Genomic DNA, 13199 nt, shown 5'->3' on the forward strand with positions numbered 1-13199 from the left:
GGAGAAGGCCAAAGAGGTATTCGCAAAGAGGTCTCAAGAAGAAAATGGGGAGAGGGAACCAAATAAATGTGTGAAACTGAGCTGATGAAGACAGTCCATTTCTGCACAATCTCCAACTGTAAACTGTGTATCATTATTTTGCATGAGAATAGATGCACAGTTATACAACTGGAGACTTAAATACAGATCAAGGGAATGAGGATAAAATGAAAGCTACCTAACTACAATTTGCTTAGACCTATCCCATTTAGTGTGTTCTGCAAGAACGAGTAACTCGCTGCAGACCTGAAAGCCAATATATCCTTGTTACGTCAACAGCAGAGTGTATTTGCCTTAACTCACATTCTTGTAAGCCTTCCTTTCAGGTGATTTTCTTTGTGAATTCTCTATTTTTGGCCCCTCAGCCTGTGAACTAACTCAGTTTATAAACTGCTGGATTAGCAGGCCAAATTCTGATGTGCTCTGTTAGGAGGAGAAAGCAAGACTGGAGTAACACACATAGCTGGGGGCCAGCAGAAGTGTGACCTGCTCAGGCTCACTCAGACTTAATCCAGCTCTCACTTTCTCAGCGGTGTTGATAAGCAAGTGAAAAGGGTAGGACTGTGGCTGTTTAGCCTACCTTTGGGCCTCATTTTCTGAATTTTTCCCCTTAGCTTGGAAAGTTTGAGTGTTGAATAGCCAATTGCTGAACTGAATACCTGTGAGCTCCACTGGATTGGTATTTTTCCAAAGGGAAGGTAGTTAACGTCTATAATCATTATCCAAGAAAGACTGTAATCGTGGTAACTTTTCTTTCAGCAAATAGACCTGGTGACCCTTTGCGTGCCTTCAGAGTTACACCTGCAGAGTTATGCCTGCAATATTATTAGTTGTTGCTCAAAGCAATGGTGCACAATGTTATTTCACTCTGTTACATACAGATTGTTCTGTCTAAAAATAAGTATCGAACATTAGTAAAAAACTCCAGAATATCAAAATCAGCATATTTTGCAGTGAGTGTAAAATGCAGAGCTTTCGTATAAGCCAAAATACTTTGAATGCACTTTTTTAAAAATAAGCTTATACCGAGTCTGTGAAGAACGTCTAAACGCGGGGAAGGGCAACGGAGCAGCTGATAGCTATATTGGGTACGAAAGCACTACTCGCTGTCTTGTGTGGGTATTTAAATCACACTCCACCACAGTCCACAAATATTTGGTTAGATAACAGTGCATATCTTTAACATTTCTTACCTTGCCTGTTCTCTGGCTGTCAGGAGAGTGAATGGAGCTGTCCTTTACAGTGCTCTGCAAAAGACACAGAGAAATGACATCAAAGTGCATAGGCAGACACATCTGATATTCGTATATGTATGTGTCTATTATAGACAGCTGAAAACCATTATGGGTGAGTATGTTTTGGTTCACTGACAGTTCTGTAAAGTTAGGAAAAACAATCTTGTTGCAGGTTAATCAGATTTCTTTTTTTTCCAAAAGTCTCAGTCAACAAAGAGAAAGCCCAAACACATTTGTGTAGGTTTGAGGGAAAAACAAAAAAGTACTGATTTCTCTTAAATTTGATTTTGCTTGTACTTTTGTTTATGCTTAAGTAACTTAAAATAAAGTTGATTTGCATTTGTGGTTGCATTATGAATTTTAAGAGCTAACCTCAATGACAAATTGTTTCGAAGTTAATTTTCTTTTTTTTTTCCTTAGACTCCCATTTTTCTTTCCCAGACAGAACAACTTACTGCAATGCATATTAATTAAAAAGTTTCGGCCGACACAGATTCTGGTGAAGAAACATTTCTCGTCAAGTAATATCGCCCACTGCGCACTGCTCAGCAGGAGGGTGTTGGCCTTTCCCAGCCTGGGGCTGAAACAAGCCCAGCGTGAGCACGGACCGTGGGGCAAAAGTGCAGCTTTTAGCGGTGTCTGAACCTGCTCTGTAGGCAGGTAGGCACAACCCAGCACATGCAGCCCCGCGGTGACCAGGCATTTGCTGGCTGCAGCCACCCAGTCATAGGGTGGAAAGACGAACCCTTGCGAAATCGCAGCGATCAGCCCCTTCCAGCCAGGTGGTTTATTTCCTATAATCTGATTAGGGCCCCAGGCCAAGAAGTGCTCGGAAACTCCAGCTCTCGATGAAAACGAAGGGCGTCACAGGTGCTTGCTCAGCCAAGATCAAATCTCCTTCCAACCTCCTGTGTTGGATCCACCAGCTGTTTTTTTGTATCTCTGGCCCTGAAGTCCTCTTGCTTCTTTGAAGCCTCCTGGATCAGCGTTGCTTACCGGAATACATGTAGATCAGAGCAAATGGGGCAGGAGGTTGATTTACCCATTGCTTGAGCACGGGATTTCTTGGGAGGGGAGCACGGCAGCAGCACACATTGCTGCCACGTGGCAGTGAAGAGGTTATAAATCCACCCCCCGGGTCAGGGGATCTGCATGTAAAAGGAGGAACAGCGGGAGGGTGCAGTGGAAGACCTACGCTGGGGTGTGACAAATACAGGCGCACATCCGTGTGTGTGTGTTTGAACGGATACAGCATGGAGACGGACGTGTGGCTGTACGTCCTGCATGGATGTGAGTGTGGGGTGTGAATGCATGCGTGTGTGCATGTGTATATATATGTATATGTGCATATATGTGAATATGTGTACATGCAGCATGTAACCTCTGATAACACTTATGTGATGTTTGCAGCTAGCAAGAAAAAAAGCCGGCATTTCTTGGAAAACCGTGTTCCCCCAGATTTGCCAAGCCAGCCGCTCTCTCACCCCCTCCGAGGGCGGCTGGCTGGGACAGGGCGTCACTGGGACGCTGCCGGCAACGGGCGCGAGGGAGGAATGAGAAGCAGGGGTACTTACGGGCCGCGGGGGGCTGTTGGCGGGAGCAGCAGCAGCAGCTGCCTGGGAGAGATAGAGAGCCGAGAGCTCCTTCACGGAGGGCGCAGAGGACCTCCCTCGGCCTCGGTGCAGTATGCGGCTAGTGTCGTCTGCTACGTCTAAAGACAACCGCGTCTTCTCATCTGAAACAGAGACAGGCGCGCGTGGTGAGATATGTGCCGAGGACCTCGAGCATAAGCAAGGCATGTTGCTCATCGACGGCTTTGCCAAGCGCCTCTGCCGTTTGCACACCGATTTTTTTTCTTTTTTTTTGTGTTACTCTGCTAGGTGTGAGCAGGATGCCTCCATCTTGGCCCCCACTGGCATGTACAGAGCTTTGTGCCTATATGAAATGTCTTAGTCGCCCTGGTTAGCCAGGGTTGTCATTTCTCTGTTACTGCTGTAAAAACACGAGAAGGATCTCCTTTTATCTGCAGACTCGCATTGCTGCATTCGGACTTAGTGTGGTATTTGTGGTGCTTTCTATTTGAACAATAGGCTCTCTACCCGCAAATCCAGCCTTTGCACAGGCAGGGACGGGCTGATGTACTTTTTAAATATGTGCACATTGAAAGCAGTGCGGCAATTCTAACATCCTCTGCCCTCAAATCTCAGCCCCCCAAATCACGAGATTTTATAAACAACAAATTTATGATTCTTCTGTTTTTTGGGTTTTAAGCCCTTAAGTTCAGATTTTCAAGCTTTGCTCTGACATACTAAAGGAGCTTTATTTTGTCTTTATTTTAAAGCAACGGCAGCTAATGTCATCTAATAATGTCATTCCCGGAGCTGGTGCTTCAAGTGCAACACTAGTTCCCTCGGGATCCTAAGGATGAACGTCCTAGCTAACACCACCAACAAAAAGACATAGAGATAAGAGCAGAGGGACCCCTGTGAAAGTGTCAGAGACTGGCCAGCATGTTACTGAAAGGTGCCAAATCCCATGCTTTCGTTTGTCCTTGGTACCAGCTGCTTCTACAGATGCCCAGGCATTTTAACTCAAAACTGAGGCTGGACACCTGCGGACACAGCTGGAAGCAATGCAGATTTAGCTGACCAAGTCTGGCAGAGGTCACTAGGATATGAGGGGAGGAAGCAGAAGATGACTCCCTTAATGCTTATTTTCTGTAAGTTGCCAGGTAAGGGTGGGATTTCTCTCCCTGGCTTCAGTTTGGGATATAAATCACCCTCTCATTATATCAGTCTTTCCCTACTCTGTTCATGAGTGCACACACTTTGACCAGATGCCTGGCTTTTTGAGATGAATGCCACCCTGGAAATTGGGAGGAAAGAGGCAAGGCGTCACCGAGACAACCACTTTCATAGGAGCCAGTGTTGATACTTGCTAACACAAAACCACTACCTGCTGGAGAAGGCTTCTCCCTTCGTTTGGAGGTTCATCGCCCACATTCGAAGGGGTCCTTCTGTTGTAGAGAGACATGAGGGTGGATGTGGGGAAAAAAGGGAATGTCAACTCTTTGGCAATGAAGGTACCTTGGTAATTCCTAGTATTTCATGGTAATTCCTTATTGTGGCCATAAACAGCATTGAAGTATGCGCCAAATTAGCTGTAGAGATCTTTGAAGAGGCCATTGGAAAATCTTGTGAGGGAATCTCTATTTTATGCTATATTGTTGAAATGCCTATTAAACAGGCAAAAGGCAGTCTCAGGCTGGAAACCAGAACGTAGCAAGGCAGTGGGGTTTTGCTAAGCCTCCCAGTAAGAGCAATGGGGCAGAGGCATCCTAGCTAGGTTTAAAGCACAGGGAAAACCAAGCACAAGTTTCTAGCCTTTCTGGTTGGGAAAACAAACATAAAACCCTGGCAATGGCATGGTAGCATGCAGGGTGGTGACACTCAAAACCCCCCCTCTGTCTTAAAAACTACCTCTAGGACACGGGAGCATTCTGCAGCAATGCAGGGATGGCAGTGCTGGCTGACATGAGCATAGCTGTGCTTAACTGCTTCAGTGCTGAGCACTGAGAAAAGGCAGCCTCTTGTCCCAGAGCCAGGCTGGTGGCATTTAATGGTCCCCTCCAGCCAAGAGCGAATAACGCAGTCGCATGAAGATCTCCAGTCAACGCAGTGGAAAATAGCACAACATCAGAGCTGACTATTCCTTCACCCTCTAGCTCAAGCGGATGAAAGGCCACAGGACTTCTGTTTTAATGATGGATATAATTAGACACAAGGCTTTTGCTGAAGCCTTCCCCTTATCACTGACTTTGTTTGTTTTCTTTTTTTTTCCTTTTTGGCATTTTTTTGCAGCACGTGGGCTGTGCAAAGCCCTGTGCTTGCTTATCACTTCCCACAAAATTGCCTGCCGCAGATAGGGGCTGCTCGAGCCAGCCAGGCCAGGGGCTGCCCTGGCACTCGCAGGAAGCCTGGCCCTTCCACCCGGCTCTGCCTGATGAAACGGGCTGCTGCCACCCTCTGAATTGCTAATTATAGATAAGAGCAAAACAACAACAGTTCATTCTGCTAAGGAGAAAGCCAGGCTGTAGCACATTTGCAGCTAAGGGCACCCAGGCAGCACCTGAAACATCTCAAGAGCTGTGAGCATGGAGCACCGCTGCAAAGGCAGCCCCGGGAGGGAGATGGGGCAGGCGGGGAACTTCCTGGCTGAGGATGCTGAAGCAAAACCAAAGGGCATTTTGCAGACTAGGCTAAGGGTGTTATTGTCCGATCTGTTATAGATGAGACTGAGGGCACAGAGACCCAATCTGAGCCACTTCTCTGCCCTGATGAGATGAAATGGTCTGCCGGGATGTTTGGTATTTGTTACATGATGAGTAATGCATCCCGCACAATGCAGTTTGATGCCCCAGGGAGCACAAAACCCAATACTCCAGCCATTAAAGCATCCTCATGAGCAAAAATGGAAAAATACAGTCCCTTAACGCTTCCTCCTTCTGTCCCCTCCAGAGGCTGGCACCGGGGCCTGATGGCACCTTCATCCTAGTGAAAAATATGGGAGAGGATCCTCCCTGCTGGGCTTCAACAGGGAAACCGCCATTTGTGCCAGGATCTGGCGTCAGATCAATCTGTGCGTTTCATGTGAGGGGCTGCAAATTTAGGCCTGTCTGTTGGAGCAGCTGTCGGTGTTTCTTTAGTTGCTGCCTGGTCGCATGTACTTGCAGCTCAGGGTCGGTTTACAGCCTCTCTGCCCCAGCGGCTGCAATCCTGGGTGAGCAGGGAGGGCTGTGATTTGTGGGGACCCTTTTTAGGAAAAGAGGGTGTGGAGTGATGGCATGGGTTGCTCAGGAGCCTGTTAAGCCCAAAAAGAGAGAAAAGGAAAGAAAAAGAAAAGAAACCCCAAGGCACTCTTGGGGCCAGAACAGCTCCATAATCTCCTCCTGGTGAGCAGAAATGTCCTGATTTTATAGCATTGTGCATCCGCCCCACAGAGTTTGGGGTCTTCCTTGTGCAGTGGAATAAGTGATCCCTCATGTTTTCTCATCGCCAAGCTTGTGCCCAGATTTGCTGCTCAGAGATTTTCACTTGCTAAAATGCAGGACTCTCTGGGAACCCCGAGCTTGAAAATCTGCATAACATCAAACTGGAAAACTCGCAGTGGGGGAAAGTCACTCACCATATTCATTTGTATTCACTAATCGTTCCCGACAGGGGAGGAAGAAGGGGGGAAGGAAGGGCAATAAGGGGGAAGAGGCTCTTAAATATTCATCTAGAAATTCAGTCACTTCCTCTGCTGCTACTGCCCATAAATCACTCAACTGCGCTGTCTCCTGCTGATGATAATGTTACAGGTCTCTTTCTTTTGAACCATAACTGTTTTACATCCAACAACCAAATCCCAGCAAGCGGGAAACAAATCACTAACAAAACTCTTCCTCCCTCCTTCCCCCAAGAAAACCCCATCTCTCCAATAACAGGCAGCTCTGGCTCGATTTGCTTTCTATTTAAACCTCTATATCCCACTGAGAAACAATATTACCCACCTGTTGGTGTCCACCACTTCTGCTTCTGGCCCTCTTTGGTAGACCGGCTCCCACCACCAACCCCAGTGAGCTGCCGAGCGACTGAGTCACCTATTAAAAAAGGAAGCTGCAAGCTCAGCACCAAACTCCCCGGGCCGCCCGGCCAACCACATGTCATCGGCTTTGCTCCCAAAATCAGCCGCCCTGAGCAAACACAGCTGCTGAGCAAAGCCCTTTGTGCCGCCGCGCGCGCCCCGCTCCAGACGTCCCGTGAAAAGGGGGCTGCGTGGTGGGAACCGGGCTTGCACGGGGCCGCACGGGCAAGAGGGAAAGGAAAAATCCAGCGGTGCAAGCGGTGCCAGGGCCTTGCATGCCCTGTGCCGCAGGGCACAGATGTGTGATGCGTTCAACACCCCTGGCCGTGCCACCGCTCGGCCACTGCAGGTCCCGATGCCCAACACCCAAAGGTCACTGGGAGCAAAGGGACCCAGGTCCCAGTGCTTCCTAGCCCTGGGGAAATTAGGGGAGGAAATTATGGGAGGCCTGGTAGAAACTCTGTTTTCCAACCCTTTGCTTATCCTGCTTTTAGATATCCCAACCCTCAGCCTAACAGCTGCTGGGCGAACGAGGCTGAGAAAGGATGGAGGCAGACTGACATGGAAATATTTCTGCTTTTTCGGGGTTGTGGCGCTCCGAGCTGGCGTCTTCCCAGGCATCTGGGGCATTTCAGCTATTCCCTCCTGCTTGGGGTGGGTCGTGAGCTACCCTGAGTCAGACGGTCGTTACCCACAGGGTCCTCTGCTTTAGGGATGTCCCCATCCTCCTCCCTCTGCGTAACCCGCGTGTGCCAAATCACACCAACACTGTCCTCCCCTGGCTTCGCCCCCCGCCAAAAGGGGCTCCTGAATGCCGGCGCTGCTGGTGTGGCTGGGCTGGGGGGATTTGCACGGGTGGGTAAGCGCTCATAAAAGCTGGCTGAGAAATCAGCGCTGCTGCTTAATCCGGCAGCCCGTTGGCAGTGCTCAGTCAGCGGGGAAAGGTTGAAGTCTCTGCACCCTCCACCCGCGCACCGGTGGGCCAGGGCAGCCCCCGGGAACTGCTGCCGGAGAGGTCCCACCAGCGGGAGGGGATGCTCGGAGACTGCCCGGGGTGAGCGGTGCCGGTGGGTGCGTGCGCAGCGATGGCCTCGGGAGTGCGGGGTGCAGGTGAGGGTTTGGGGATGGGAGGGCGTTTCCACTTCTCTCTGGCCTTGTGACCTGCTCTTGAGGTTCCAGGACACGTTAAAATGCCAAAATTTCCCAAGCAGGGGGGATAAGAGTGGAGGAGGTGGTGGCAGGGAGCATCTGCTGGGTCTTGGGCTGCCTCCAGGAAAGCGTGAGGACCAGCGATGCTCTGAAGAGCCCTGGTTCTCACTGGTGCTCCCTGGCTCCTGGATCACACTGGGCTCTGCTTGCAAACCACAGTGTTTTCTCTCATTTCCAGTTCCATGAAGGGCAATGAGGATCTGAAATTTAAGCTTTTCTTTCCAGGGATTGGCCAGGTATGTGGGAGAGTGGCAATGATAAACACCCTTTTTAATCTTTTTAAAAAAAGTAATCGGCTTTTTGACCATTTTGGTCCCAATCTCTTTTTTTATATAATTGCATAGGTAGGAAAAAACTTTTAAAAGTCAAAAAATGAAATTTTCACAAATTCAGCTAACCACATCAGGTTTAAGAATACTGCTGATTATAGTCAGATTTCTAACAAAAATGGTACACATCGATAACACTTTTTTTCTGATTCCAAACTTCCACGAATAGATTTTGTCCTTTCCAATAAGTTTGGGCAATGTCTAGTACAATAGATCCCTGATTTGGAGCTGGGGGACATCTCTCGTACAGATCATAAATAAAATGACTAATGCACATCAAAAAAAAAATAAACCACTCTCTTTTCGACTGCTTAAAGAAAGATTTTGCAGAGTCTGCAAGCCATATGTTGCAATTATGTGAACAGCTCTGACACTTAGAGCTAACATATGAATTTGAGAATGGGAAACTGTCTGCAAAGAACAGTGCCAGAACCAGAGGAAGGTGCTAAGCAAATAAGTAAAATAAAATAATGCAACCAAAGAGCAGCTGTGGTGAAGAGGAAATGAGATTTAAAATATTGTTTCATACTTTAGCGATTGTTTACTAAATTCTAGCCAAACAATTAACATTTTACATGTGTTTAGAGTCACATTTGAAAATCTGGAGATTGTCTCCTTTCCAGCACTTGACTTCTAAAATAAAATTGCTTTACAATTTCCGGCACCTGTAAACTGACAGTTCATGATTTTTAGCCACTTCTTCAAACTTTTTTGGCTACTTAGGGTCAGCTGGACTTTCCTGTACAGGGGAACGTCACCATCCCCAGGTACTTTAAACAGCTTCAGAGGAGACTCAGGAATACTGAGCCACAGGCAGAGACGAGTATCTGCCCCGAGGCAGTTCAGGGCTATTTTTGGACTTTGCAAAAATCCAGGAATGTGCAAGGCACTATTCCTGGTACACAAAAAAATGCCAAGAAGCTTCACCAAGCGACAGCTGCCGGTGGCATTGCTGGTTGAGGACGGCCTTCCTGAGTGGGCCAGCTGGTGTGTGGTCGTCTCTCCTTGGAGAGGACCTTAAGCATCACCCAAGTCAGCTCCCCGACTTTTGGAATATGAAGAGACTAGACAAGTTGGACAGAGCCTCCACTGCCAGCTCAGATCTGCCTCTTTCTCCATTTCTCCCTGCAGTCTGCGACGGGTTAATAAATGCTGAGTGGATGTTTAATAAATTGTTCCCACAGGCAGCATGCAACTGGGGATCTTGGAGCCTAGCGCTGCTCTCCGACACACTAGGGATCCTGTATCACACTGCTCATGCTGCCACTGTTCTCGTAACGTCCAGTAACTCTTTATCTATTATTTATACAGGGAGTTTTCACTGAAATAGCGATAAACACATGTGCTTGCCGTATAATGAGAACTGTTCCTGTTGCTCCGCTTCTCAGTTTCACCCAGCCCTGAATGCGGGTCGTAGTTTTAGCCCCAGGCTGCTGCAGCCCCGGGTGCTCTACCTGCTCCTGTCGACCATCTCAGACCCTGCAGACCCAGCCAAGCGCTCGGCGACACTTTGCGATAGCGGCTTCCCCCACCCCTTAAAAAAAACTAGAAAAAGCAACACAGAGCTGTCCACCGAAATAACCTCTCCTGGGGAGAGGGCTTTTTGGCGTGCCGGGAATACCAAGCCTTTTAAGGGAAGTCCTCTCTGACCACCACGGAGTGATACCTTGGGAATGTCGGCGCAGGCATGAACGTTGCAAGCATCGCTGACTGCATGTCCTGTGCATGGCCGGGACAAGGAGGAAAGCCAGCGGGAAAAGGAGCGAGGAAAGCCAGCAGCAGGGCTGCAACATGGATTTTTCATCTTTTTTTTACCACTCTGTGGCATTTGCAGGAGTCAAGGGGGGAGCTGCACTAAATGGGGGTCTGCATCCGCACCACATTTGAAGGATCTCTGAGGAACTGTTGAGACCTTGCCCTTGTTTTCTGCTCTTATCATGAAGTTTTCAATCTGTTGTCAACTCTTTGCCATTTACAGACAAAAAGTATTAATACTCTTTTAGAAGAAACAGCCACAGCCAGAGGAAAAAAAAAAGCAGTGTTTTTCAAAGAGAAAACCCTAACCCACTTGTAGAGACTGAGTTCCCCCAGCTTTTCCGTTTGTTTCTAAATGAGGCAAACTGCCACCGAGAATATGGGGGAGGAGAGAAATGGCTGACTTCAAAAGAATAAAATACCGTTTTGTACAGCACTTCATGCAAAAATGTCTGCTACCGTGTTCAGACCCAGACACAGGTTTTTTGCCAGTGCAGAAGTATTTTTATCCTCCTTGACAACAGGGTTAGGGCATCTTAGTCCAGTTTCCCGTGAAGGAGGCCCCTGCATCCTGTGACATGATGAGTCTATTCAAGGGCCAAACAGCCCTTGAACTGCATCTGCCTCGTGACATTAGCATGGGTTTGCATGTAAACCCAAAACTTTTCAGAAAAGGACTAGAGAGGATCTTGTTCCAGAAATAAAATGATTCCAACTGGCATGAATGTGTGTCCTAGGCATTTCCACCCTTGCTGGATCCTTTAATTGCCACTAATGGATTATCTACAACTTTGCCTGGCAAGATCAAGGGTTTTCATATTTTGCCTCTTCTCATGAAGTGGCATCTGTACCTGAGGGACCAGCTCCACCTCTTTCCCCGCATATCCCTTTTTTCTAATAAAAATCTGAAGTTACTTCAGATATTTTTCCAGAAAAAATTTGGGTGAAAATTAAAGAAGGGGAGGGAAGTGGGAGAAGTCACAGGAGCGCTGTTGTTCTTACAGCGATCAGCAGAACGTGTGTCTCAGAAGGAAACACTAGCAACCACTGAATACATGAGCAGAAGAATCCTGTTTTCAGCTCAGGCTTTTGGGGTCAGGCGCTTGCACTGGGGCAGTGGCAGAATCAGGAGATCGACCTGGTGTCGTGGCTCTCAGTGGCCCGTGGGGCCTCTGGGCCTTGATGCAGACCTTAGAGCTAAATGGCTTCAGCAAACAGGTAATCAGGTATGAGACACAGATTTCTGCTTGACCTTACAGACCTGTGCAGGTTTTTGGATCCAGCTTTCCATACGTGAACGGAAATAGGAAGAGGTACGGCCATTTTAATGCTGTTAAGCTGGCAGACCTCTTGGCCCTCCTGAAGGCCTTTATGGGGCTAGACAAGTGCGTAGAAATGGCAAAAGGGTTTCAGTGAGCGAGCATCAGTAGTCCTGAGCAATTTTCCTCCCCTTGCCTTGGGCAGGGGCTCTGTTTCCCCCCCAGAGCAGAGTGCATGGACGATACTCAGGGACCCAAACACATTTCTCACTTTTCCCTTGACCCAGGAGAGAAGAAATTCCTGAACAAATCCTAGCCTGCCTCCTAGTCCCTAGGGACGTAAGAAGGAACAAGGGACATTTCCCTCTGAAGAGTCCCCATTTCATTGTCTGCTGTGTTGTGACCAGTCCTGACACTGGTTTTGATCTGGAAGAAGTTTCCCTTTTGCCCCCATAGTGTCTGTCTGGCTTAGACCCTCTACCCTGTTCCTGGCCACAGAGTCTCAGTAGCTCACAGCACTTGGGGGAGAGAGAGTAGAAGCTGAGGATCTGGCCCCATGAATTTAAGTCTCAAAGCTAGAAACTTGAATGTTTTGGGGCAGGGAAAAATCACCCACGTACAAAGCTCTGTGCCTGCTTTGAACGTGCCCAAACACCCGAGACAACAGTGCTCAACTAGACAGAAGCCACAACCCATGGTGCAGAGAGAAAGTATCTTCTGTAGCACAGACTGGAATTTACCAAGCTCTGGGCCAACAAAATACACTGCTTTCCACAAGCTGCAAATGCCTCTTTTATGGTACAAGACACCAAGCGTCCTCATTTGCCCTGTATTTTAACATCAGTTCAAGGTTCATGTTCATGCAACACTTCACCCCATGCTAACCTACCCCAAAGCTACTTACAGAGAGGTCTCAGTAGTCCTGATAGCTGTGTCGCACCGTAGGCAGTCCCAATGGAAATCTATGTGAACCTCAGGGCCAAGCAGCCTGTAGTGTATCCTGTGGGGAGCCCTGCTCCACTGTCCTCCCCTCGATCCTGTTCACTGGCTCCCAGTGGTCTCGGACAGCTGGTTTTATCACCGAGCGCTGGGCTATGTTGAGAGGATGAACCACACGGTCTATTTTTAGGGAAGAGTGTAGCTGCTATCCCATCAGGCTGAGTCAATCATGAGTTCTCGCAATCCTACACAGTGGTGGGGAAAGTCTCGGGGCCTGGCTTATTTTCAGAACTTATTCATTCAAAATACCCCTTCTGTAATTTGGTATAGGACAGGGGATGCTTCCAAGCAATGGCGTAAGGTGGAGCGGCATTTCCCTGACTCACTGTCATGTCCTTAGGCTGTGACCACCGCTTGGCTCCCTTTGGCTCCCACCATAGCCAAAGTTTTAGGAGAAAACCTGGGAATGTGGCAGGTATTAGTTACATGTTCTGGTTCCTTATTTCTTTTCCAGTTCAAGTGTTTTAGAACATGTAGGTTTAGGAAATAGAAAGCAAAATGAAATATGTGTAAAAAGAAGGACAAACGAGCTACTTGCTTCATGATGCTAAATCGTAAAGCTAGGAGTTTCTGTCATTAAAAAAACATTTCTTGTTCATTTGTTTTATAGATTTTTACACCCATATATGTATATTTGCACATTTGCCTTTCATTTTTGGAAAAAGGCTCTTTGGGTGAATACCCACAGCAGCTGTTATTTCCCTCACTAAGGCAGGAGCACCACTAGACTTGCTGTCCGGCAGCACAAC

At 47.9% G+C, this 13199-nt stretch overlaps 1 protein-coding gene across 4 annotated transcripts in view; it reads right to left on the reverse strand.

The window, feature by feature from the left end:
- XIRP1 (xin actin binding repeat containing 1) overlaps positions 1-13199 on the reverse strand; it is a 34542-nt gene that overhangs the window by 9185 nt on the left and 12158 nt on the right. For 3 of the 4 annotated variants that reach the window (XM_064505703.1, XM_064505702.1, XM_064505701.1), the window contains exons 6-8: positions 6826-6915; positions 2849-3009; positions 1233-1286 (exon numbers count right to left, since the gene is read on the reverse strand). In XM_064505703.1, coding sequence (XP_064361773.1) covers positions 1233-1286; positions 2849-3009; positions 6826-6915 — 305 coding nt within the window. The remainder of the gene's footprint in view (positions 1-1232; positions 1287-2848; positions 3010-6825; positions 6916-13199) is intronic. The other variant, XM_064505704.1, reaches the window with a different exon arrangement.

Source organism: Dromaius novaehollandiae, chromosome 2 (genome assembly GCF_036370855.1).
Source record: "Dromaius novaehollandiae isolate bDroNov1 chromosome 2, bDroNov1.hap1, whole genome shotgun sequence".
Taxonomy (NCBI): domain Eukaryota; kingdom Metazoa; phylum Chordata; class Aves; order Casuariiformes; family Dromaiidae; genus Dromaius; species Dromaius novaehollandiae.